Source organism: Chiloscyllium plagiosum, unplaced genomic scaffold (genome assembly GCF_037043375.1).
Source record: "Chiloscyllium plagiosum isolate Xiang-an unplaced genomic scaffold, Cpla_swu_hap1 HiC_scaffold_8, whole genome shotgun sequence".
NCBI lineage: Eukaryota > Metazoa > Chordata > Chondrichthyes > Orectolobiformes > Hemiscylliidae > Chiloscyllium > Chiloscyllium plagiosum.
In genome coordinates, this window is record NW_028270146.1 from 54,069,635 (window position 1) to 54,097,262 (window position 27,628).

The 27,628-nt window shown below is 40.4% G+C and overlaps 1 protein-coding gene across 1 annotated transcript in view; it reads left to right on the forward strand.

Moving 5' to 3' along the window:
- The window catches only part of frmd6 (FERM domain containing 6), a 127,208-nt gene that overhangs the window by 66,847 nt on the left and 32,733 nt on the right, over positions 1–27,628 (forward strand). Inside the window, exons 4-8 of the mRNA XM_043697633.2 lie at positions 9,049–9,128; positions 10,218–10,294; positions 12,491–12,677; positions 15,990–16,145; positions 26,625–26,690. Of these exons, the coding sequence (XP_043553568.2) occupies positions 9,049–9,128; positions 10,218–10,294; positions 12,491–12,677; positions 15,990–16,145; positions 26,625–26,690 (566 nt within the window). The remainder of the gene's footprint in view (positions 1–9,048; positions 9,129–10,217; positions 10,295–12,490; positions 12,678–15,989; positions 16,146–26,624; positions 26,691–27,628) is intronic.

Consider the following 27,628-nt stretch of genomic DNA (forward strand, 5'->3'; position numbering starts at 1 on the left):
AATAAAGATAGACCCAAACCTGACTGAAAAACTAATAATCAGTTCACAGTACACACTGTTATTAAAACATAAAAGCTAATGTAAGGCAAGGAGAAGATACACTGAGAGTTGCGAATTCATAAAAAATGTTGGACATTGCATGGCTCCCCTGATATTCTCTCAAAACCTAGTGCTCACTATCAAGTCCCCCACGAATGTCAAAACATTATTGAATTTTCTTGTTAAAAGAAAGACCTTTTGTTGCAGAAAGTTATTGCAGCTATTTCCCAGCATAAAAACCCTGTTAATTGAGTAATTTATGTTTCAAATAGCGAGGAGAAAGTGAGGTCTGCAGACGCTGGAGATCAAAGCTGAAACTTTATTGCTGGAACAGCACAGCAGGTCAGGCAGCATCTAGGGAACAGAAGATTCGACGTTTCGGGCACATGCCCTTCTTCAGGAAGAAGGGCATGTGCCCGAAACGTCGAATCTTCTGTTCCCTAGATGCTGCCTGACCTGCTGTGCTGTTCCAGCAATAAAGTTTCAGCCATGTTTCAAATAGCCTCAAGTCTGGAAACCAGCTAGCAAGTCTGCATGCCAGATAATACTACAGCCGGGATGCAAATTGAACTGGGGAACATATGAAAGGAACTAAATCTTTTACAAAGGAAAATAAACACATTCAGAAATGCAATTAATTGATAGACTTCGGAGGCTTTAAACAAACTGTGCAAGAGTTTGGGAACTAAGAGATGCTGTTAGAGAATAATAACAGAATAAGGAAAATACTCAGAGACAATTAACTTGTTATTCTCTATTCTAATGTTAATAGATAGTGTCAGAGTAAGGGAGAAATTTTAAGAAGTTCCAAATCAGGACTGCATGAATATGAATGAACAGAGCATAATAAATAAAATTGGGAGTTAGAGGTGCAGGTTGCCATGTCAAATTATGAAGTGGCATTAAGAGATCTGGCTGAAGGAAGGGCAAGATTGTGTGTTAAATATTCTTGATTACAGGATTCAGGGCAGACGGGAAAGGAAAAAATAGAGGTGATGTGGTGGTTTGGGTTAGGGAGAGGTTAAAGAACGAGGATGTCACAGAAAGATCAAGGGAAGAAATGATTTGACTAGACGTAAGGAGCAAAGGTGCAGTTACAATTCTTGGTATGGAGGCTATTTGAAACATAAATTACTCAACTAACAGGGTCCTTATGCTGGGAAATAGCTGCAATAACTTTCTGCAACAAAAGGTCTTTCTTTTAACAAGAAAATTCAATAATGTTTTGAAATGGGGAATTTAAAGATCTGATTATTGACTGGGATATTGGTAGTGTTAAGAGTAGAGAGTAGCAAGATAGAGATATTTGGATAGTGAGGGGCTGGGAAGGATTGTCCTGAGGTATTAAATTTATATTTTGGATCTACTTTTATCAAGGAAGCACAGGCTGCCCAGACCAGAGGAGGGACCTTGGTCAGTAGATTGGTTGAGAATTGATAAGGGGGATATACTGGGTGAGCTGTTAGTGTTTTGAGTTGATATGGCACAAGGACCAGATGAGATGCGTCCAAAAATATTAAAGGACATGAAGGTAGAAATTGCAAAGGCAGTGGCCATAATTTTTCAATTGTTACTGGACTTGGAATAGTGCCATAGGACCGAGGAATTGCAACATTGCATTGTTCAAAAAAGGTTGATCCCAGTAATTACAGAGCAGTCATTTTAACTTTGGTAGTGGGGAAACTTTTAGAAACTTCGAGAAACCATATAACTAATAGTCTCATGGACAAATGTGGGATAATTAAAGAAAGCCAGCATAGATTACTTAAGGGAAAATAATGACTGACTAACTATCTAGATTTAGTTGAAGAGATAACAGCAAGGGTTGTATGTGATGTACTTGGATTTGCAAAAAAATTGATACAGTGTCATACAACAAACTTGTGAGGAAATTTATAGGATGTGGAATAAAAGGGACAGTAACAGCGTGGATGCAAGGATGGCTGAGGGAAGAATGGTAGTTTTTAGTGGAGCTCCTTGTGGTCGGAACTGGGACCCTTGCTTTTTTGGAACTGTGTGAATGATCTAGATCTTGGACAGTAGAGGTCAGTTTCAAAGTTTGTAGACACTACAAAACTTGGAGAATAGTACAGTACTTGAAGAGGGTATAGACAAGTGGAGTGGGCAGGTAGGTGGCAGAGGAATTTCCTCCCTAAGTGATTGTGGGTCATCCTTATAGCATATGGCCTACATTGGTTCAAGAGGGTAGCTCACCAGCACCTTCCCCAGGACAACTAGGAAAGAGCAGTGTGGGACTGTTTTCCTTAGTGACGTGAAGGCTGTCAGGAGATTTTCAAAATCAGAAAAGTTCTGGACAGAGTAGACTGAGAGAAACTGCTTCAGGGCGGCACGGTGGCACAGTGGTTAGCACTGCTGCCTCACAGCACCAGAGACCCGGGTTCAATTCCCGCCTCAGGCGACTGACTGTGTGGAGTTTGCACATTCTCCCCGTGTCTGCGTGGGTTTCCTCCGGGTGCTCCGGTTTCCTCCCACAGTCCAAAGATGTGCAGGGTCAGGTGAATTGGCCATGCTAAATTGCCCGTAGTGTTAGGTAAGGGGTATGGGTGGGTTGCGCTTCGGCGGGTCGGTGTGGACTTGTTGGGCCGAAAGGCCTGTTTCCACACTGTAATCTAATCTAATCTAATCTTGTAAAATAATCGAGAATAAGGGGCACAGTTCAAAGTGACTGGCAAAAGAAGCAAATGCAGTGTGAGAAAGAAAACATTTTCACACAATGAATGGAATGCACTGCCTGGAAGTGAAGTGGAATTAGGTTTAATTGAGCCATTCATGAGGGTACGCAATGATTACTTAAATAATGTCTAGGGTTCTGATGGAAGAGTGGGAGAATAACACTAAGTCATAATGTTCATTTGGTGAGCTGGTGCAGACATGATAGACCTGCACTGTAACAGTGCTATGACATACATAAACAACATAGATGAGAATGTGGGAGAGATGATACAAAGATTGGCTGGGTGGCTAATAGTGAGGAAGAAAGTCTTAGGTTACAGACAATTTTGGTTACATGAGCAGCTCGTTGGCAAAAAGAATTTAATCCTGATAAGTGTGAGGTGATGCACTTTGGAAAAAGTAACAAGGCAAGGGAGTACTCAATAAATGGTAGCTCACTAGGAAGAGGGATCTTTCAGTGCTTGCAGTGAAGGCGTCAGGGCAGGTTTATAGAGTAGTTAAGAAGGCATACATGACACTTACCTATATAAATTAAAGAGAATTCTTTTATCGAAAGGTACTCGATCTTTGGAACTTTCTTCCTCTAAAGTAAAGGAAGCATTTGTCCTCATCTCCATCTTGAGTGGCAGACTCTTTTGTTAAACTATGTTTTCTAGATTATCCCACAAGGGGCAACATCCTTTCAGCACCCACCCTGTCCAGTTCTCTTGTGTTTCTCACTCCAGTAAACTCCAATTGATACAGATCCAATATATCCAACCTTTCTACATACGAAATTGTCACCACCCCCAATTGTCCAAAACAATATTCCAGTCCAGTTTTCAGCTGAGTGAATCTTCTCTGAATTGCTTCTAAAATGTTTATGCTTTAGTTTAAAATAAAGAGACCAAAACTTTAGATGAGGTCTCACTAATGCTGTATGCAACTCTAGTAAAACAGCACTATTTTCATATTCCATTCCATTTGTCTTCCTAATCACTCACTGTGTCTGTGTACCAACTCTTTGTTATTCATGTACCAGGACAATTAGATCCCTTTGTATCTAGAGTTCTGCAAACCTCCTCTGTTTTCATAATATTTTGCTTTTCCCACATTCTACTCCATCTAAACATTTTTACACCAGTCACTTCACCAATCTGCATCCGATTTCAAATTCCCTATGTCCTCTAACTTTCCTACCTATCTTTGTTAAACCTGCTGATGATTCATTGTGCATTTGGCCCCTTCAGTTAAATCATTGATATAAATTTGAAATGATTTGTGGGTTTTAGCACTGATGCTGTGGCATCCCATTGATTATGTCTTGCCAACCTGATAATCTATTTTATGCCTATTCCTTTTCCTGTCAGTGAGCTAATCCTCCATTAATGCTAATGTGCTATCCACAATGCCATCAACCCTTAGTTTGTGTAGTAACCTTTTGACATGATACCTTTTATCAAATGCCTTCTAGAAATCAAGCTAATGATATCCAAGTGCAACTGCATTGTTTATTACTTCTTCAAGGAACTCCAGTGAATTATTACACAGCATAGTATTATTATGGTGTAGGAAAAGGCTATCATGCTGCACCAGCTCTTCAAACTCCTTACCTATTGCCAATCTCCTGCCTTTTTCCTTACCCCTTCTCACTATTTCTTTCCAACTATTCAACCAGTGCCTCAATTGAGCCTGCCTCCACCACATTTCCAGGTGGTGCATTTCATACCCTAACTACTAAGGTTTTTTTCTTACATTATTTTAAATCTACATTGCCTCACTCTTGTTCCTTTTACAAATGGAAACAGCTTCTCCTTATCTATCATCCAGACCACTGATGATTTTGAATGCCTCTATCAAATCTCCTCCTAGGCACCTTCTCTCCACAGAGAATAGTCCCGACGACTTCAGTCTAACTTCATTCCTGGGAGTATTCTTGTAAATAGCTTCTTCGCTCTTTCTAATGCGTTCATATCTTTCCTATATTGTGGCACCCACAACAAACGCAATACAGCTGAGGTCGAACAAGTGGCTCGTACATTTCTACTTTTCCTTCTCACAGTTTCCAATTCTTCCAATTTTGGTGTCACAGTTAAACGTGAGTTTCCTTTCATAAAACCAAAAAGCCTGGTTTTATCGAGATTTTCTGAGTTCCTTGCTGTAACCTCCTTAATAATATCTTCCTGCATTTTTCCCTCTAACAGAAGTTAAACCAACCTGTCTGTAGTTTCCTGCTTTCTGTTTCCTTCCTTTGTTGAATAGTCATGTTTACCATTTTCCAATCTGATGGGATCTTTCCACAATCTAAGGAATTTTGAAAAATTAAAACCAATGGATCTGCTATCTCAGCAGCCAGCTTCTTTTTAAGATCACAGGATGAAATCCATTAAAACCTGGGGAAACGTCAGCTTTTACTTCTAATATTATTTCGTTTTATATCACTAATTATTTTTCCCTGGTGACGGAAATTGTTTCAGGTTCCTTCTTTCCTTTCAACCATTGATACAAAATTATTTCTAGGATGTTATTTATATCCTCTACAGTGTAGACAAATTCTAAATATCTGTTCAGTTTGTCTGTCACCTCATTATTTTTTATTATTAATTTCCATGATTATCCACCTTGCAAGGACCAAGGCTCCCTTCACCACGTCTTTTCCTTTTTAAATATCTGTTAAAACTTCTACTATCTATCTTTATATTTCTAGCTACGTTTCTCTTGTTCTCTAATTTCTCCTTCCCAGTTAACCCTTCAGTGATTCTTTGCCCTTTCTCATATCCTGCCACTCCCCTCTGCTGAAATATGTGCTTTCTCTTTCAATATGATACTATTTTTAACTTACTTAATTAGACACAAATGGAGCACACTTCTGTTCAGGACTTTCTTTCTCACTTGAAAGTATCTTGTGTTTAGCATTTTGAAATATCATCTTAAATGTCAGTCACTGCAGTTCCACTGATTTATCACTTAACCTAATTTGCCAGTTTACTTTAGCAATAAAATTTCCTTTATTTAAATTTTTATTATAAGGTCTTAGATTCTTCTTTTCTCAAACTGAATGTGAAATTTGATCGTACTATGATCACCCAACGCTTTCCTCATAGCTTTCCCACAAACTCCCATTATTTCACCTAACCCTACTGAATGTTTACTGCCAGGGGACATTTAAACTACTCACACAAGTGACTTCTTGACTTTACTTTACCCAAACTGATTCTATATCTTGATAATCAGAACCATGATATAGAATCATAGGACTGTATAGCAGGGAAACAGACCCTTTGGTCCAACTTGTCTGTGCCAACCAGGTATCCTAAATTACTTTAGTCCAATTTGCCACCATTTGGCTCATATCCCTGTAAACCCTTGCTATTCCTGTACCCATGCAGTTGTTATATTTAAACCAGCCTCAACCAATTTCTCTGACAGTTCATTCCATACACACACCACCCTCTGTGTGAAAAAGTTGCCCCTTAAGTCCCTTTTTAAATCTTTCCCCTCTCACCTTAAACCTATGTCATCTAGTTTTGGACCCCCTACCCTTCCCGATGAAGGGCTTTTGCCCGAAATGTCGATTTCACTGCTTCTTGGATGCTGCCTGAACTGCTGTGCTCTTCCAGCACCACTAATCCAGATCTTTTTATCACCAAGAGAAAGTGGCTATTTACCTTATTCATGTCCCTCATGATTTTATAAACCTCAATAAGGTTACCCCTGAGCCTCCGATGCTCCCGGGAAAATAGCCCCAAGCTTGGAAATCTTTTCTGAACCTTTTCAAGTTTCACAATCCCTTCTTTTAGAGAGACCAGAACTGCACACGTTTTCCTAACTAACAGCCTTGTCACAAATGTCATGAATCCTTGGATATTCAAGCCCCAGCTTATGTTATCTTGTAGCCATGTCTCTGTAATTCCTGTCAGATCAGATTATTTACTTGTAATGTCAATTTGCATGTTTTATGAATGTTATGTGCACTCAGATTCACAGCCTCAGTTATGTATTTTTACTAATTTTGTAACCAGTAGACTTGCCCTTTTGGTGTTCTCTTAGATTTTTACACTGTATTTTTTTCCTGCCACACTGTGATTATCTTTTCCTGTATTGCTACCTTACTCTGTTGTATTTTGTTGCTACATGACATTTTAATAGGCATCTGTTGAGGACACCTAAAAAAAAAACTGGCCCACATAAATTTCATGGGACCAAAGTAAAAATATGTGTAAGTGTAGTATTCTCAATCTGACCCATGATGGTGGGAAGACAGTGGGTATTCCACCCTCTGCCTTCCCTCGTCATCTTATGCGGTTCTCTGCAACCCATCTGAGACAGTCAATGAAATCTGTTGGTCTGGTTGCTGTGATCTTCTGCAGTACATCACTGGTAATAATTCAAAGTTAAGCATTTAACTCTTTCGGAAGTTGTCTACTCTTTACCATTTCAAGACTGAAAATTAAGTGGCGAGTTTTTGAAAAGCTTTGGGTGAGCATTTAGGGTTCTTCTGGATCTTAGAACACTTTCTTGTGAAATAATTTATTTGCAGCTGTTGTGGGTGGGAGTACATCAATGAATTCTTTGTTGTGTTCAAAATTATAGTTAGCTGACTTTTAATTTATGAGAAGATATTTCTTACGATTGAAGTGTTGAATATTTTTCGAAAGAAGCCACGTTTTACTCAGACTGATGAGAATTATTCTTTATTTTGTGGCCAAATACTGCCTACTCCAAAGGATTGAGCTCCAGTGGTGAGCTGAGGGCATTAAACATATGCAGAGCTCCTTTGGAAAGCACAGATGTGAGACTGCTTATTGCTCTGGAATTTTTCTTAAAGACCACCTGTTTAAAGTTTCCATCCAGTGACATGTGAAACCATTTAGATTGAAGCAAGACCAACTGAACTTCATGCTTAAATTAATTGGCTGACAAGTCTTGCTGTGTAACAAGGGATATTTTAGGCCATTACCAGATCAGTGTGCCAGATTATTATGAATACATTTTGGAATCTTTTGCATTTCTGAACATAATACTTGTTTAGTTTTAAGATAGCACAATGATAACATTTTGTGTTCAATGTCTTTAAAAAGAATGCAGTTTGCAATCTATACATGACAGTATCACCACGCTTGCACAAAGAAGATGACAATTATATGTGCTGTGGGAGAAAATGATTCAGCAATAACTTGTGTATTAAAGTGTCATAATGTAACTGTGTGCTATGATTGATATGATGAATAGTATCTGAATATCTCAATTGTATTCTGCACAAAATTATTTATTTTGTCAACATCATAAATTGTGACAATTATGAATCCAAGAAAGATCAAAATGTGGTGAGAAAAACTGCCAGTAAACATAAAGGATTCAGGGTTGACACAGCCTTTGAGAGCATTCATAGGGTAGTGCTGTTCTCTTAAAATTACAAACAAAAAATTGTAATACATCCATGATAACTCTGAAAGTTTTATTTATTGTTGTGATGCCTATAGAGATCAACAAACTGAGAGGCAAATTTGCAAAACAAATCCTAAAAAAAATGACAAGTTATTGCATTTTCTATTACTTTAACGATCAAATGAAAACCAATATAAATTAGCTGGCAAACCAGTGTATATGTAATATATGGATTACCATTAAATGAAAGATACAACAGAAATAAATCTTCCCCTTATCAGGCAGCACTCACTGTAGATATGGCACTGATTTCAACTGCATACTCCTAATCATCTTCAGAATTCCAGTTCATTTTTCTTCAATGATTTAGCCATTTCAGGGTCTCCTGATATCTAGCCCTTGAATCGAGCATGCAGGCCATGCTTAGTGCCTCGGTCCGTACCAGATGCATGCTTGAGTGATGATAAACAGTAAGCAATATGAATATTACATGTGCCGAGATATCACAAATGGGTGAAGGTGTTCTAATTCAGTGTCTTTATACAATGAGGTAACTGATGCTGATCTTTTTACTGTTGAATTCTTTTCCTGGTACAGATTGGATAAGTTTCATTTTTTCCAAGCCACATTGGATGATAACCTGAATTTTGGTAAAATCATTAAGATCTGATTATTATATCTCTCCTTGGAATTGAGGCTGAATAGAGGCAACTGGACTATACAGCTTTGATGTGTTGATCTTTGCTTGTGTATGTCATTTAATAAATGGAGGAAAATCCCATCCGTGGGGTTTCTGAATTGGAACTAAAATTGAAAGAAACATTAATCACAGGTTATCTGAAAACAAATGTTAAAATTGACATTACTGATAGTGGTTTTTATTAATTGGCAACTGCCATGTAACCTGCTCTTTATGTAATATTTCTTTATTTTCCTTTTCCAATGCAGACAATGAACATGTTTATATGGAACAGATGCAGAAGCTCTGCAAGTATTGTCCAAAGGAATGGAAGAAGGAAGTAAGCAAAGTAAGTTGCCCAGCAGCAAAATTTAATACCTGCTGTTTCACTACAAAGACCCACTTTTGACCCAGCACTTTTCTATTTTTATAATTACACCCCAATCAAGAGTAACTTTGATAAATCGATAACAACTTCTTACTCTGGAATAATAGCTGGGTTAGCTAGCACTACAGGGGCAACAGTTAAAGGTTGTTTAAACATGAAAGGGAAGTTTGAATGGTGTGTGATTGCCATCTGATATCTGAGTTCTCACAGCTATCTCACTTGTATCAGGGTAGCTATTTCTACAGGTGATAGAGTTGCATTCTTTTTACGCTCACAAGCAGTAAGAAGGCAGTGAAGTTAATTATATTGGAGAACGCCTCCCCCCTCCATTGTGACATATTAATGTGCATACTGGGTCAAGGGTATAGAGACCACAAAAGGACAAACAATACTAAGCCACAATGATGAGGTGTAATGTGGTTGGAAAGGACAAAATTGATGCAAAATACATTACTTTCCACTATATGAAATCGTGTCAATTGCACACAATCCATGTCACTATTTGAGTGAATGTTACTAGCATTTAAAAAAACTTTTGTGTTTTTCCTATACACTCATCAGCATAATATTTCATAAAATCACTGAAAATGGCTGCACTGTCCATGACTATACCCTTGACATCAGCTTGGCTGTCAAATTCAGTTTTTAAATTATATCATCTCAGTAAATAAAACATTTATTTTTAGTGGCATCCAGTATTAAAGTTTTGGTGAAGGGTATTCTGGATTTTCTAACATTTATGGAGCTGAAGTAAGCCATTAACAGTAATGCAAAATGGGCTGAGAATTGATTGACCATTGGTTTACAGCGTGTGCAGTTTTTCTTTTGCAGCATCTTCATTGACCAATTGGATCCCTCTATCTGTTGATGTGAAGTGTTGCTTCGTTGATACTTATTTGTATTCTGTTTTGTAACTGACCCAAAGAATTCTTTGTTTCTTTGTGGGTTTTATTTATAAGAATATGAATGGGCATGCAATGTGAAAAATGTTGAAGCTCCTTGATGATCGCCTATAATGGAGTATTATTTATTTTTCTGTTATTTCTGCAGGGCATTGACCAGTTTGGTCCACCTATGATTATTCATTTCAGGGTACAGTACTACGTGGAGAATGGGCGATTAATTGGGTAAGATTAATCACCTTTTCAACAATGGGAAATGTAGGGACACAAAATCCATCCAATGACCTAACCACCCAACCTGATCTCTCTGCCATTTTACAGAGGACACAAGACGTGATTGGTAGCTTGCCCACCTTTGGGCCTATTGAAGCCCATAAATGACCAATTAAGGGTCTCAATCCTCCATTAATGGCATTTAACCAATGGTGGGAGAGCCCTGCACAATGTGAGAGCCTGGCAGCTTTCGTTGCTTGGATGGTATGAAGTAAATTGGCAGGGGGTGTCTCACTCACATGCCCCCACACCCTTTGCTGAGCCTTTAGATTGTGAACTTAACCATGCGGATGGGCACAGGTTGGGGCTGTCTGGAATCCAAGCAGTAGCCACTCCACTGTCAGTTTGTTTTACTGAACCAACAGAGCAGTTGGCCATCCGGATGGCCTGCACCTCTCTAAGGATTCAGGAACCATACTTCTTTGTAAATCCCAGCACATGGACATGTTGGGAGGCAATCCAAGTCCGTATGGGAAATGTGAGGAATGTGCAGTATAGGCAGCAGACTTTTATATGAGCTGATAGTTGTGGAAAGTGGAGGATTGAATCCTTACTATTAGAGTAATCAAATTTGAAGGTGTCAAAGACATGATTGAGCCTTTCTGTAAAAGCTGGACTGTGGAAGGGGTGGGGGGGGGGAGAGAGAGGGGGGGGACGGGTGATGCATCAGGCTTAATGGTAAAGATGGAAAAAGGCAGCTACTGTAATAGGTCAGCAATTCAGCCCAGGGTTGTACTCCAGCACACAGTTTGGTTAAGCTGAAAGTCTGGCCAGGCTTGGGGTTGGGGTAAGAGGCAATGACGCGAAGATGTTAACTTCAGGCTTCCTACTGTTTGACTGGAGGAGTTTGCAGAAGATCGAATATTTGGGGCTATGATATCATGCTGTAGTCTTCAGGAAGACATTAATGGACTGCTCAGTTAGTTAAAATGTAATGGGATTGGAAGCAAATAGAATTCAATGCAATGAAGTATGACATTATGTATTTAGGGAGGACAAGTAAATAAACAATTAATGGTAGGATTTTGAGACATATAGGGGAATAGACAGATCTTTCAGTGTATGACTACCGATCCCTGTTCCTAGCTGGACAGCTAACTATGCTGGCTAAGAAGGCACCCAGGGACTACCGTTTTTTTAAAGCAGTGGTATGGAATGTATGAGCAGGGAGATTATGTTAAAGTGTTTGTTATGTCATAGCTAGAGTGCTACATGTGCTTATTTATAGAAAGGGATGATCCCACTCTAGAAGTTAGAGGACATTTTGCAAGCATGTTGCCAGGAATAGAGAATTTTATCTGAAGTGGAAAGATAGAGTAGTTGAATTATAAAACTGAAGACTCTACATAGACCCTTTCTATATATTCAAATTCCTTTAGCAGAAAGATCTGTGAGCAGATGCATAGATTTAAAATATTTGCCAGAAGATTAAAGGGAAGTTGAGAATAGTTTATTTTCATCAGAAGATGGTGGGACTTGGGACTGTTAACCTGAAAAAGTGACAAGACAGAAAGCCTTACCAAATTTCATAAAATGTTTGGAGATGCACTTGAAGTGCCATATTCTTGAGGGGTGGAAAATGGGATTAGGCTGGGTTTCTGGGTTTCTGGCTAGAACAGACATGATGAGCCAGATAGCCCCCTTTGACCTCATATATTTTAAATGTTTCTTGACACTACAGACCCAATTTTTGTCAGGCTGTGAAATGGCTGACACAAAACTTTTTTCCGAGGCAATTTGATCATCTTCCTCATTCGTCTTCTTGCACCATTTTCCACTAGCCATTTTTCAGGAATTTGCTTAATGTGCATTTTGCAGATCCATCCCCCACTGAGGCCACAATTTCCCATTTCATTGGAGGATGAAAATGAGATTTCATTCTTTGCACCATTTTCATCCTATCCTATGTTGTGAAAGCCGATTAGGTTATCAGGTTGGAGAGTTTGTGAAGAAAATGATAAACCTGCTGAGGAACATTCCGAAAGATGAGAGCAAAGCGTTTTCATATCTTTGTGTATAACTGTGAGGTGCTTTATTGTAATATAGTTCAGTTTCTAATGCAGTGATTCCAATGCTGCTTATCTGCAAGCATGTAACTTTACTTCAGTGTGTTTGTCAGAGATTCTAATGTAACGTTTTTCTTTGCAGTGATAGAGCAGCTAGATACTATTACTACTGGCACTTGCGGAAACAGGTTCTCCAGTCCCAGTGCATGCTACATGAGGAAGCCTATTTTCTACTTGCTGCCTATGCTTTACAAGCAGACCTTGGCAACTACAAAAGGCACAAGCACTATGGGAAATACTTTGAGCCAGAAGCCTACTTTCCTCCTTGGGTATGACCTTTGCAAATCTTTAATCTTTTTAAAATCTTTATATAGATACAGAAATAAAAGAGGCAAAACTCAGTTTGTTAAGCTCCAAACACGGAAGATCTAACTGAGCTTGGAGTCTGGGATTTGTGACTCAGTGACTGTATGCATCACCTTTAAATTCCAACTTAATTTAAAACAAATTCATTGTAACCAAGTGCAACCATGCGCATGATGGAATTGGCACAGGATGATGCATCAATCCTGAGCTCCAACGTTTATCTCTTGGAGGAAGTGCCCACAAACGAGGCTGAGAATTTTTATAGCATTCTACTGAGATTGCAACCTGAAAATAACTTCACTGTCTGTTGAGAGGGTGAGATTTTCTCCTTTCGTCCAATGTCTTAAACCATTGTTTACTTATGTCCTTCAGCCAGCACAATGGAGATCGACATAGTAAACAAATGAAGAGGCAGATTGCTAGGCTCTGAACTCTACCCATCAACTACATCAGGTTAATGGCAGTTCATTATGGTGGGAATGGGAAGACAGAACTAAAGTAGTATGGGAGTAAAGCAGCACACTGCTCTACTCAATTCTGTCTCTCGTTTTCCATTGCTGTCTTCTCTGATTTCAGCAAGAATGATACTGAGTAATCCAGTCTGATTTCCACCCAACATCCTTTTGCAGTTGTTTGAATTTTACATTCATGAATGCAGAATTTATAATAAACCAAATGATCAGGATCACCTTGTAAATGTTATTTCTCATTGCCACCTCCTGGTTGGAGTTAAAGTAAAAGTTTGGAATAGGAGTGTATAAGTTCTTTCAACAAGAATGCAACTTTTAGTCACTGGATTTGTAAGCGTAGTGAGATGAATCTTATCAGGCTAAAGCTTTTTCATGAGCATGCAGCTCTCAATTTATGCAAAACTTTCCCTTCTGTCTCCACCTGTACAAATTTGCATGTTTTTGAATGCATGAATGTCAAGCAGCAATGTAGAATCTAAACCCCTATTACCTTTGCTGAAAATCCTACCATCAATATCCTGAGGATTACCATTGACCAGAAACTTAACTGGTTTGGCCACATCAATGCTGCAATTTCGAGACCAACTCAGAGATTGAACATTCTGCTGTGTGAATCTCCCCTCTTAACTGCCCAAAGTCTGCCCAATATCTCAAAAACACAAGTGGGGAATGTATTAGAATATTTCATTTTCTCAGATGAGTGCAGATCCAACAAACCTGCAGAAGCTTGACTACCTGAGACAGAGTAGCCCACTTGATCAGCACTATAACGTTCACACTCTCTACCACTGTGGCAGCAATGTGTATCATCGACAAGGTGCACCACAATGACTCACCAAGCCACATTGACAGCACATTCTAAAATCTGTACATCTACCACCTAGAAGAATGAGGGCAGTGGGTGCATGAAACCGCATCACCTGCAAGTCTAATGCCATCCTAACATGGAATGACATCTTTGCACCTTCACCTTGAACATCCCTCCATTACATCATTGGGTGCAATGACACTACTCAGTAATAGTTTGAGAAGTCCTTTCTCATAACTTTCTCACGCACAATTATAGATGGGCAGTAAATGTTGACTTTCCATATCCCATGAACTAAGTTTTAAAGAAAAATGATCTTTTGGTCATTTTTTTTTCACAGGATTGTAAGATGTCCAGTAGGTGCAGCTCTTTAATCAGCTAAGACAACTTTAAATATTTTTTGCATTAATGCGTATGCTAGTTTTACGCATTTAGTTAATTTTACACATTTAGCTAATTTAGTTGCAACAAGAATACACTGTTAGCAAGGAGAATTTTTATAACAAATTGTTTAGACAGGACAGGGACCTATGAGAATGATATTACGTAATATCCCTTAATGCTGCCTTCTCATAAGTAGCAAATTGCTGACTTAATTATGTGTGTGCTGAATATCCATAATGACCTCAGTGCAGAGACTGAAAACATCATAACACAGAAACCACAAAATAACAGGGGACTTGTGTTACTATATACTTAAGCTAAATCTTAGAGAGTTTAAAGGCAATATTTTGAGTCTGAATACACAATCTCATGAACTTTGAAAGCCTTGAAGAATAAAACTGTGGCTACCTTTGTAAATAAGCTGAGTGCATTTCTCTGTGTATTTGTTTGTTTGTGTGTGTATCTATGTATATTGTTTGTGCATTGTACGATAATGAAATACAGAATTTTAAACTGACCTAAGTACATTTGTCATTTTGAATAGTCATTTCTTTATATTGGCAAATCCTTAAAGTTGATCCAAATGCTAAGCTGGCAACTTTTCATCCAGATTAATTTAATAGTAGGCTACAGCTGTGTGTTCCAAACTGGGAACAACATGAAATAGAAATTAAGGGAGTAAACGTCATCTGTTGTAACATCTGTATATTTCAGGCTCACAGTTACTAACATTGTGTTTTGATAGCAGTCCAATAATTATTATTTTGATTTGAATTTCTTATTTTCTGATCCTCTAGTTTCTGTTACAGCAAAGAGATAAATATGAGCAAACTATGACTCCTCCAAGCCTTTGATTTTGGTCCTTCTTGGCAGTACCTTGTGCATATTTATTTGAAGCACAGTTGGTGTTGAGTAGGGAGTCTGATCTGTTTTAGTTTGAGATTAGGTGGGAAGTGATAAAATCCAAGGATGATTAGACATAATATTAGCAACAGATTGCTGTCAAACAGTCACCACTTACCACTCATTTGTCATTTTTAGTGCTGTAATTCAAAATGTACTGAAAAGAAGTAGAGGCAAAAAAAAACAATTAATATATACTGGGAAGAACATCTGAAAACTTCAAAAATATTTTTATAAAAGAACTGAAAATATCACTTTGACACCAAATTTAAGTTGGAGAATACTCTGCCCTTTGGTAATTTAATATTAGGTTTTAATGACTGACTGACACTAATAGCCAAATTGCCTGAAATACTTACTTGCCATAGGGAAATTGAAATATAATCCATATAGAATAGAAAGTGTATTGGTTCAACCCCTGAAAGCAACTGACAGCATTGAACATTTTGCGTGTTCAAAGTCAGGCAATGCTATGCCACCTTCCCAGATCCCTGATCATTGTAGTAGGTCTAATAATATGTTGAAAGGGCTTGTTTGCCTCTATGTAGGATTGGCGACAATGCCATAGACATATATGATACATAAGAATACGTGCAAGTACTGTATTGTTTTGGAGCTGCAGTGATTTTATTCTGTGAAGATTGTATAATTGTCACACAGTATAGCATGGTACAAAAATACTTGATTTAAAAAAAGATTTTTATCTACAGGTGGTTACCAAACGAGGAAAGGAATACATTTTGAAACACATTCCAAATATGCACAAGGACCAGTATACACTTACAGCCTCAGAAGCACATCTCAAATACATCAAGGAGGCTGTCCAGTTAGATGATGTGGCCGTTCATTATTATAGGCTATATAAGGTAAGGAACAGAATAGATATGTTGTGGCTTCAGTTCAGACAGAGCACTCCGAATGTTTACAGAAAGCACTGACTGAAAGAATTCTCCATTTACTGAGATTTATTTTTATCTGGTTCCTTTCACAACCTGGGAAGGTTACCAGTAATCAGTTTAGTGGAATGGTTGCCTTAAGATGGGGTTTGTCAACCAGAGTTTTAGGAGATCACTATCCAGAACAAAAATTAAGGTAGTGAGTGACATCTTAGAGATGAAAACTACAACAACCCTGCTTAAAAAGTGGTTTTTGACCTTGTAGCAACTGATCACGGTTAGATGGTGCAGTGTAAGTCTGGCATTTCACAGGAGGAAAAGGCTCAGGGAAAGAGCAATATTTGCATCTAGCAATAACAGTTCACCTTTAGCTTTTGTTACCTATTTTTTTGTTTTCTGTCTTTGTGTAGGAACAGTTGAGGCCAAAGGGAAGTAAGAGTTTATTATACCAAGTACCAGTCTGTCCTGATTTAAGTGGAGGGGGGAGTGGCATGGTGATAATATCAGATTGTAATCTAGAACACAGGCTAATGTCCTGGAGCCAGGGGTTCAAATCCTACAATGGCACATAGTGATAGTTAAATCCAGTAAATATCTAAAAATAAAAGCTAGGCTAATAATGAGCAAGTAGCTCTGGCTGATAATTTTTTGAACAATCAGGTTTACTAATGTCCTTTTGGAATTGAAAACGTTGTCCTTACCTAATCTAGCATTCATGTAACTCCAGGTCGAGAGTGTGGTGTTGGAAAAGCACAGCAGGTCAGGCAGCATCTGAGGAGCAGTAGACCAGGAGATTCTCCCTGCCTGACCTGCCATGCTTTTCCAGCACCATACTTTCGACTCTGATCTCCAGCATCTGCAGTCCTCGCTTTCTAGTAATACGTGTAACTCCAGGTCCACAACAACATGTTTGGCTTTTAACTGCCCTCTGAAACGGCTGAACAAACCACTGTTGTATCAAACTGCTACAAAGTCTAAACAAAGGAGTGAACCCAGGCAGACTACCCAACATTGACCTGTACATATGAAGAAATGAGGCAGACAGAGTCCTGTTGACCTTATAAAGTCATCTGGGGCTTTGTGCCAAAATTCTGAGCTGACCAACAACTCAGTCAAATAACAGCCTGACATAATCATTCCCGTAGGATTATACCTTACAGACAATGTCTCAGGCAGCACTGTCACCATCCCTTGGTATGTTCTGCCCCACAGCTGCTAAGCACAGATACATTTGGCAAGATATTGCCCCAGGACACCTCAATGTTGACTGTGAACCCCAAATGTACTCAGTCTGAAGGATTTCAATTTTCCATAACTAGGAGTGACTCTGTAGTAGTATCACTACTGCCTGAACAGGTCAAGGCTGAAAGGACATAGCTACTGGACTGGGTCTGTGATATGCAGTGAAAGAATCAGCAAGGGGAAAATCTGTTTGACCTCATGCTCAGCAATCTGCCTGGTCACAAATGTCTCTGCCCATGACACTATCCATAACAGTGACCACCATGTAGTATTTGTGGAGGTGAAGGCCTATCTTCATATTGATGATACCCTCCAACATCTTGTGCAGCATGATCACTGTACTATTCGGACAGACTTAGAATGGATCTCGCAACTCAAGGCTGGGCATCCACGAGGTGCTGGGAGTTGTCATCAGCAGTGGGCTTGTAGTCAATCACAGTATCAGGACATGCCCTCATGGCCTGACATAATGGCATTCTACCATTACCATCAGCTTAGGAGATGAATCCTGGTTTAATGAAGAGAGCAGGCGGGCACAACAGGAGCAGTGTCAAGCAAAGCTTAACCTAGTGAAACTATAACAGGACAACTTGTGTGCCAAACAGCAGAAGCAGCTGCAAAAGAAGGAATAAGGGATCCCACAGCAAATGGGTCAGAGTTAAGCTCTGCAATCCTGCCACATCCAGTCATGATTGGCCATGGACAGTTAAACTGCTAATATGAGTTGGACACTCCATGATATCCCCACCTTCAACAATGGGGGTGCCCAGCATATCAGGGCAAAAGACTAGGCTGAAATATTTGCTTCCAACTTCACCCCGAAATACCAAAACAACAATTCATTATAGCCTTCTGCTGACATCCCCAGCATCATATATGCCGGTCTTCAACTTGATTCAGCTTCTTGTGATATGAAGAAATGGCTGAAGACCCTGGATGCTACAGAGGCTATGGCCTGTGAAATGATTTTGATGACAGTGCTGAAGACCTGTCCTTTAGGAACCAGCTGCATCCCTAGGGTAAGGTGTTTCAGGACAGCTGCAACAGTGGTATCTACCCAACATGTTAAATTGCCAGGTATGTCCTGTAAACAACAAATCTCACCTGGCAAATTTCCACCCCTGCAGACTACTTCTGATTATTAGCAGTGTGATAGAAGAGGTTGTCAACAGTCTTATCAAGTGATGCATGTGAAGGACTGATCTCCCTACACTGAGTTTGGGTACCACAAGGGCCACTCAACTCCTGACCTCCTTCGAGCCTTGGTCCAAACATGGACAAAAGAGCTGAACTTCAGTGTGAAGTGGGAGTGATTGTCCTTGACAAAAAGGCAACATCCAACTGAGTATCAAATCAAGGCTCCCAGTAAAATAACTCCACAAAGGCCGGTATCCCGTTTCCATGTCACCGTTTTATTTACACGTGCATGGTAAATGACACTGATCAAACTGAGCTGGCTCCTAGAGTAAGCAGAACCCCTGAGACTCCTGTTTATTTCTGTCAGCAATAGCTCCCTGATTGGGCCTGGTTAACAGCCCCAATCAGGGAACTCGTATTGTATGATACCTACCTGGCTAACCTCTTTCTAATCACTACAACAATCAAGACTCAAGTTGAGGGGAATTGGCGGAGTAAATGCTCTGCTGGTTAGAGTCATGTTGAGCATTAAGGAAGATGATTGTGTTTGTTGGAGGTCAGTTATCTCAGCTCCAGGACATCTCTGCAGGAGTGCCTCAGGGTACAGTCCTTAATACAGCCATCTTCAGTTGCTTCATCAATGACCTTCCTTCTATCACAAGGGTAGACATGGTTCACTGATGATTGCCCTGATGATTCAGGACCATTTGCAACTTCTCAGAAACTGAAGCAACCCAAGCCCATATGCTTAAAGAGCTGGGAAATGTTCAGTCTTGGGCTGATGAGTGGCAAATAGCATTCAGCCATATATACTGTGGATACAAGAGTGTGTGAGGGGCTAGGAATTCTGTACTAAGATGTTTGTCCACCATCTACAAGGTGAAAATCAGGAGCATGATGGAGTATTCTCTATTTGCAAGTAAGAATTTAAGCTCAATATTATTCAGGACCAAGAAATCTGCTTGACTGGCATCCTGTCCACCACTTACAACGTTCATTCCCTTCATTCCCAATATACAGTAGCAGCAATGTCTACCATGTACAACATGCAGTGCAGCAACTCACCAAAGATCCTTTGACAACGTGGTCCAAACCCTGTGATCTCTAGCACCTAGAAGACAAGAGCAGCAGGTGCAGGGGACCTTCTGCAAGATCCCTTCCAAGTCACATACTGTCCTTGGAACTACACTGCTGTTCCTTCACAGTTCCAGGAGTTTGACATAGTAACAATCTTCCAAACAATAGTGGGTGTCCCTATACCCCAAGAATTGTAACAGTTCAAGAATGCTGCTTACCAGCACTTTTTCCAAGAACAAAGAAGTGGGTGATAAAACTGATCTAACCAGTGATGCCCAGATTCTATTGAACAAATAATAAAAAACATGTGAAATTCCAGCAGGAATATTGCAAGATGTAAGCATATCTTGAACTTTTCTTTTTGGTTCTCACTATATCATGACAACATACTACACATCCACTATCCTGCTTAACACAAAAGCACATACTTAATCTCAGAAATATTGGCCATTGACTTAGCCATTGTATTTATGCATAAACTCCTACTTTTCTGTACATGTGCATAAAACAATGAACAAACAGCACACTTTCTGTTCAGGCTTGTTCTCTCCATGGACTTAGTGTTTTGCTAGGCAAAATGAACTGCCACAGGTGCCGTTTACCCACTATGTGTTGTGAACCTTTATTTTTGCTTTCATTCTGTTGATATTGGAAGAGGTAGGTGTGTGAGGAGAGCTGCTTTACGCATTATCCTAATAAACAGCAAAGTAATAAGGATATTTGTAATTTAGCACTCATTGAATAAGACAACATTGCATCACAGGAGTATATGTGATTGTAATCCTGCCAGATAGAAATTATATTGTAAACAGGAAAGATCAGGCCAACTGTATTTGCTGTTGATGTATAGCCAACACCAAAATTAGAAATTATGTAATATAACTAAATTTGAGATATTCACTAAATAATAATCATTATTCAGTATCTGCCAAATGTTCTGCGTTATTATTTTAACTAACTCTAAGATTTGGATGAAGAGAGTTTTATGTTAATCCTTAATTTTACTACTCTCTAATGACATTGCATGATCTTGTGTTGATTTATTTATATTATTGAATGTTCTTGCATGTTCATCAAGATGTTTCACAAACTTAATGGTACAGCAACCCACTGTTTTACCCAATCGTGGAATCTAGTATTACAAATGCAATCCCATATGGGGGTGTGATTTTAAAGAAATGGCATGTAAAGACTTCCTGGACTGATGGCCAGCTGCTCTATATTATCCTGCACTGTGTTGCGACTTATGTACAAATCAACTTGTGAATGAGTTCAGAACAGAACTCATTTGAACCCGGGGTCTTCCTGTATTCCTCTAAGTATTAGTCTGCAAACTAAAAATGATTTTATAGGTTCTCTGCCCAGTTATTTTGTGGAGATTGGAGATTGGATCAGCTAGATAATCAAGTGCGGGGAGTGAGATATGGGCAGCACAGTGACTCAGTGGTTAGCACTGCTGCCTCATAGCACCAGGGACTCCGGTTTGATTCCAGCCTCAGGCAACTTAGTGCGGAGTTTGTACATTCTTCCCCTGTCTGCATCGGTTTTCTCCAGGTGCTCCGGTTTCCTTCCACAGTCCAAAGATGTACAGCCCAAATTAATTGGCCATGCTAAATTGCCCATAGTATTAGGTGTATTAGTCGGAAGGAAATGGGTCTGGTTGGGTTACACTTCGGAGGGTCGGTATGGACTTGTTGGGCTGAATGGCATGTTTCCACACTATGGGAATCTAATCTAATGTATTTGTAGCAATATAGGCTGTATGTGCATTACTGTTGCTAAGAATCCAGCTGGATGATTGCACATCTCTGTAAGGAAGGTTTGTGTGAGGCTGGTTTCTCTTAAAGCTAGCCTCTGTTACTTGAGGCCAGTCTACTTAAAGGAGAGGAGCATCTTGGCTGCTGGAACTTGTTCAGGAAGTGTTTCTGGTTGCAGTGACACTGTAGGCAAATGTTTTCAAGTTTGTCTGATGCAATGTTGGTGCATCAAGATTGTTTCTTTGACAATAGGGAACCAAAACACTGTCCCTACAGGCTCTGAGAAAGCAATGGGAGCAGACAGCCATTGCTGGCAATGCGATCTGTCTAGCTCTGAGGATTTGGATGCAACGCTGTTTATTGACCCAGTGACCTCTCACAAATGATCAAGGTGCACATGCATACCCTTACAAATGACCCACTGGTCTCACACAATGCTTTACTCACATTTCTGTCGAAGGTCCAAACCAAGCCTGACTCATGTCCAACATTCAGAGCCTTATTTTGTGCTTAGCACTGCTATGAGTCTGGCACTCAACTCAGATTTCTCAACTTGCACGCAATGCCAGCTATTCACCCAAACACACTGCAGTACATGCTTTGGACAGTGTTATATGTTCATGCACCATGGCAGGTTTGGGGACTGGGAGGTTGGTTATTTGGATGAGATGGTGGTTGATGGGATCTTGCTGCCTTCCCGCCTCATCTCCTGTTGGCTGAGTTGGAAGGGGCCCATAGATGGTCTTCCTGGTCCATCCCCAAATGCAGACTTCAAAGTAAGGGTTTTCCATTGCCTCCACTAATGTTAACTCAGCAATGCTCAGTCTCCATTGATAGGGAGAGGTGGAGCACAAAATACAAACTGGAACCGGTTGCTTGTGGTCTCCTGTTAGTGTCCCTCCTTCAGAAGTACTCACAATCTGATCATGGGACCCAAGATCAGGAAGGAGAGGTGACAGAGAACTAAACCCTGCCCTTGCTGCTGTTCCCCCCAATACCTCCCTCCACTGCAACCTCATGCAACCCCTCCTGCCACCACTTATCTCTAGGTCACTCCATGATCCTGGGGCCCCCATGAGTGTATTTTCTACAGCACCACTGCCTCCTGTTGGGCTACTGAGCAAAAGAACTGCTGGCCTGTCAGTTGATGGGACTTGCTGCTAGCTGGTTCCTGATCCAGTGAAAGGAATACTGGTGACCTGCCAACTGCCCGATTGGCTTGTAACATGGCGGGTATTTTCAAAGGGGGCTGTGTGACTCTCTTGCTAGCTCTCCGAGGCCCATAACAGGACATAGAACAGTACAGCACAGAATAGGCCCTTCAGCCCACGATGTTGTGCCGACCATTGATCCTCATGTAAGGTAAACCTAATGTACGAACCCTCACATTTCTGTGACCATATGCATGTCCAGCAGTCTCTTAAATATTCCCAATGACCTCGCTTCCACAACTGCTGCTGGCAACGCATTCCATGCTCTCTCAACTCTCTGTGTAAAGAACCCGCCTCTGACATCCCCCTCTATACTTTCTGCCAAACAGCTTAAAACTATGACCCTTCGCGTTAACAATTTCTGCCCTGGGAAAAAGTTTCTGACTATCAACTCTATCATTGCCTCTCATTATCTTATACACCTCAATAAGGTCCCTTCTCTTCCTTCTTTTTTCCAATGAAAAGAGTCCGAGCTCAGTCAACCGCTCTTCATAAGATAAGCCCTCTATTCCAGGCAGCATCCTGGTAAACCTCCTCTGAACCCTCTCCAAAGCATCCTCATCTTTCCTATAATAGGGCGACCAGAACTGGACACAGTATTCCAAGTGCAGTCTAACCAAAGTTGTATAGAGCTGCAACAAGATCTCAGCTCTTAAACTCAATCCCCCTGTTAACGAAAGCCAAAACACCATATGCTTTTTTAACAACCCTGTCCACCTGGATGGCAATTTTAAGGGATCTATGTACATGCACACCAAGATCCCACTGTTCCTCCACTCTGCCAAGAATATGCCCACATAAAAATCCCTGACACACACCTCTCTGTTGTAGGACAAAGCGACCCATAGTTGGAGGAAGTAACACCTAACCTGGGGGCGGGGGCTGGGATGAGGGACACTATGATCTGACTGCACGGATGAGAACATGCTGGTGATCATTAGAATGGCCAAGGCTAGTAGCAGGGCTGAGACTATAGCCTCTCACTCCACTTCTGTCTCATCTCAGTCTATAGCTTACAAGCTGTAGGATCATGTAAGCATGCACATCCTGTTCCCTGATTGGTAATGTGCAGTAAATAATATTTAAGATGAGAGCTGTTTTTCGTTAGACAGCCAAGTGGTCCTTCTCTACCACACATGACCAAACATGCCCTGCAGAGCTCTCCCAGGATAGAGGATAGCATCAGCAAACTTACTAGCTGGATTTTACACCATGTTGACTTGTGGAAGGATTAATCTTACAACAAGACTGATGTCACATGGCATAGATACTAGTGGCTTAAAGGGTCTCCCAGCATCCAGAACTCTGTGCTACACCAGATTATCGGAATGGCGGAGATGTTACCATTGGTGACCTCTATGAAACAGGAGCCTTCAGGATGACAGCAGATTTGTGCTGCCATCACTGCCACTCCAGTTATTGTTGACTATAAGCCAATCCAAAATGTGCCATATGTTCAAAGAGTACAGTCTATAGCATGACCTTTCAAGCTCAGAACTAATTACGGACAATCTTTGACAACCTCCCATAGTAAATGTCAGCAATGTTCCACCAGCCATGCTGAAGTCACTGGAGTAGCATTGTACAGAAGCCCAAGAACCTGGGTGGCACAGTGGCACAGTGGTTAGCACTGCTGCCTCACAGCACCAGGGTCCCAGGTGCGATTCCAGTTTTGGGCGACTGTCTGTGTGGGGTTTGCACATTCTCCCTGTGTCTGCATGGGTTTCCTCTGGGTACTCCAGCTTCCTCCCACAGTCCAAAGATGTGCGGGTCGGGTGAATAGGCCATGCTAAATTGTTCATAGTGTTAGGTGCATTAGTCAGAGGGAAATGGGTCTGGGTGGGTTACTCTTTGGAGGATTGGTATGGACTGGTTGGGCCAAAGGGCCTGTTTCCACACTGTAAGGAATCTAATCTAAAAAACAAAGCCACCTACAGCACAGACACAAGTGGGGTGGTTAAGGGTGACTATTTAATTTTCATATGGAATATTGGATGTTTCATTGGATAAAGTTCATTTGAACTTGTTGATGGTTATGACTTTTACTGTAGCATTGTAACCAGGAGGACACATTAGTTACTCATTGTCGTGTGGAGGCAGTGGTATGATAGAGTTTGGGCTAGTGTTCATGCAAAATAAGGGAGACACAAAGACACTGGAGGAGCACAAGTAGGTCATTTGGCCCATCAACCTCCACTTCCCCAATTATTTAGACCATGGTTGATGTGATAACTCATTTCTTGCCTTTTCCCTATAACTCTTGATTCCCTTAGTGATTAAAAATTTGTCTGTTTCAGCCTTGAATGTACTTAATAACCCAGCCTCAATAGCCCTCTACGGTAAAGAATTCTGGAGATTTACTATCATTTGAGAGAAGAAAGATTCCTCCTCATCTCTGTCTTAAGTGAATGGCCCTTATTCTGAGATTATGTCTTCTAGTCCTAGACTCTCCCCGAAGGAGAAACATTCTCTCCACATCTCCCCTGTCAGGTTCCCTTACAATCTTGTACGTTTAAGTAAGTTCCCTTTTTGTTCTGCTAAACTGTAATGAATCCAGGCTCAGCCTGCTTAACCTCTCCTCATGAAATAATCCCTCCATACCTGGGATCAATCTTGTGAACTTTCTCTGCATTGCCTCTAATGTCAGTATATCTTTCCTTGGATCGGTGAAGCGAAGCTTTTTTTCTGCAACATTTCCGCTATGGTCTGACAAGTGCCTTATATCGCTTTAGCAAAACCTCTCTATTTGTTTGGTCCATTCCCTTTGAAATAAAGACCAAATTTTCATTTGCTTTCCTGATTACCTGCTGAACATGGATCCTAGCTTTTTGTGATTTAGCACCAGGGCCCTCCAATCCATCTATGCTGCAGCTTTCTGCAGTCTTTTCTCATTTAAATAAAGTTCAGCTCCTCTATTCATCTTGCCAAAGTGCATAATCTCACATTTTCCCATATTATATTCCATCTGCCACTTGCTTAACTTCTCTACAGCCATCTGTAAATACTTTGTCATCCTCAAATTTGGTTATAGTACATTCACTTTCCTCATCAAGGTCATTAATATATGTTGGAAATAATTGAGGCCTCAGTACTGATTACTGTGGTACTCCACTAGTTACAAGTTGCCATCCTGAAAGAGTCTCCCTTATCCCAACTTTGTCATCTGTTAGTTTGTGAATCTCCTTTATCTTAAGCAGCCTAATATGGAGTCCTTCGTTCCACCATCCCTCCTTCCATCTCCTTTTTCTTGAGTGATTCACCACACTCCAGTGCAGTGTCCTATATGCAGAAAATACTGCTCCTCTGTACTGGTGAGTTCCTTCAGAATTCTTGGGAGAACAGGACTATTGCTAGTGGTGATGTTGTTCAGTTGAGCTGCATGCCTCTGGCCAACAGCTCTCAGTGGGTGGGACTTCTGTCAAGCCTCATCACAACCTGTCCAGTAAGCCTGAGTGTAACAAGATGCTGTGGATTTTTCTGAAATAAAAGACAACACTGGGCTCTCGCTGGTTTTCCAGCCAGTGGATCAAACCACTCACTGCCTCCACTAATTTACCTATCCCTACCTCACCACCCCGCCATACCCCCCTCCCCGACCCCCTTTATCTGCTGCTCCCCTACACCCACCCCCATTCCAGAAGAAGGGTTACACCCAAAATGTTGACTTCTCCACCTCCTGATCCTGTCTGGCTTGCTGTGTTCTTCCAGTTTCCTGCTTGTCTACCTTGGATTCCAGCATCTGCAGTTGTTTTGTTGCCACTAATTACTGCACTCTGGCATAAATATCTTTAATTTAGGACTGTTGTGCTTCATTAATGCAGATATCAAAAACTTCTTATTCAGATGTATAAGTAAAAGCCCATAAGTTGATTGTAATTATTTCATGCTGTCAGAAATTACTGCAGACCTGTTACTTTACTGATGCTAGCATATAGCTGAGGAAAACATAGTACAGCCTTTAACTGCTCGGAAAACTCCTCATTTGTTGAATATTATTGATCTCTATCTTTTTTGGTTCCATTTAGGATAAAAGGGAAATTGATGCTTCACTGATGTTGGGCTTGACTCTTCAAGGACTTCAGATATTTCAGGTAAGATAAGAAACTGTTTTGTATAAATTCAGCTCCTGTCCTTTCTCTTGCCTTTCACGGTTGCTAACCTGATTGAGAGCTATCCATCTGGAAAGTTGATTGTGCAAGTGTCAAATCCATTCAGTTTCTTTGAAATTTTGCCACATCGTACATGGCTGAAAATTCAATTCCTTAGCAACAGTCCTTGCCATAGGCAAGAATCACATGTTGTTAGTCATTGTATGCTACAGTATGCTCTGTAATGATAAGGGCAAAAGGCACACTCCAGTCTTAACAAAACATCATGTTCATCAAGACTGTTCTAACACATTACCAGCTTCCAATCTAACTCTGTCTCCAACTCACTACTATACTTAACCCTACTCTGTCCCATGTACTGTACCCAGTTCCATCTCCCTTCCCAATAACCAGACGTGGCCCACATCTCCCTCCATTTCCAAAGTGCTACAAATATAGTAGTAGATCTCCCAAACTGGTGTTGTATAAGTTACTGCTGCAGTGCAGTTACGTTTTGCATGTTGTACATTGCTTTTTCAAAAGAAGTTAAAATTTAAATATCCAACCTTCATAAACTGGTTTTGAATTTTATATTAGACTCCCACTTCTAAAAGGGATGGAATGGGAAGATAGTTCAGTCTCCTCCAGCGCAGTTGTATTTTTCCATTATTCATTCATTGGATATAACCATTGCTGGTTAAGTCAGCATTTACTGTCCATTCTTAATGGTCTTTATGTAGTTGGTAGTGTCACTCCAGTGGCCCTGGACTTGGTCTCCTACACCATTCTGCTCCCTGACTCTCAGACTTGGCTGGCCCAAGCCCTAAAGCCTTGATTCTCATTGATTCTTACTTCCTTGAACTGCCTGAAATTCAGAGCTTGCCCTCTAACCACCAAATAGATATGAGCTCCTCCTTTAGAGTGCTAACAAGTCATGGCTT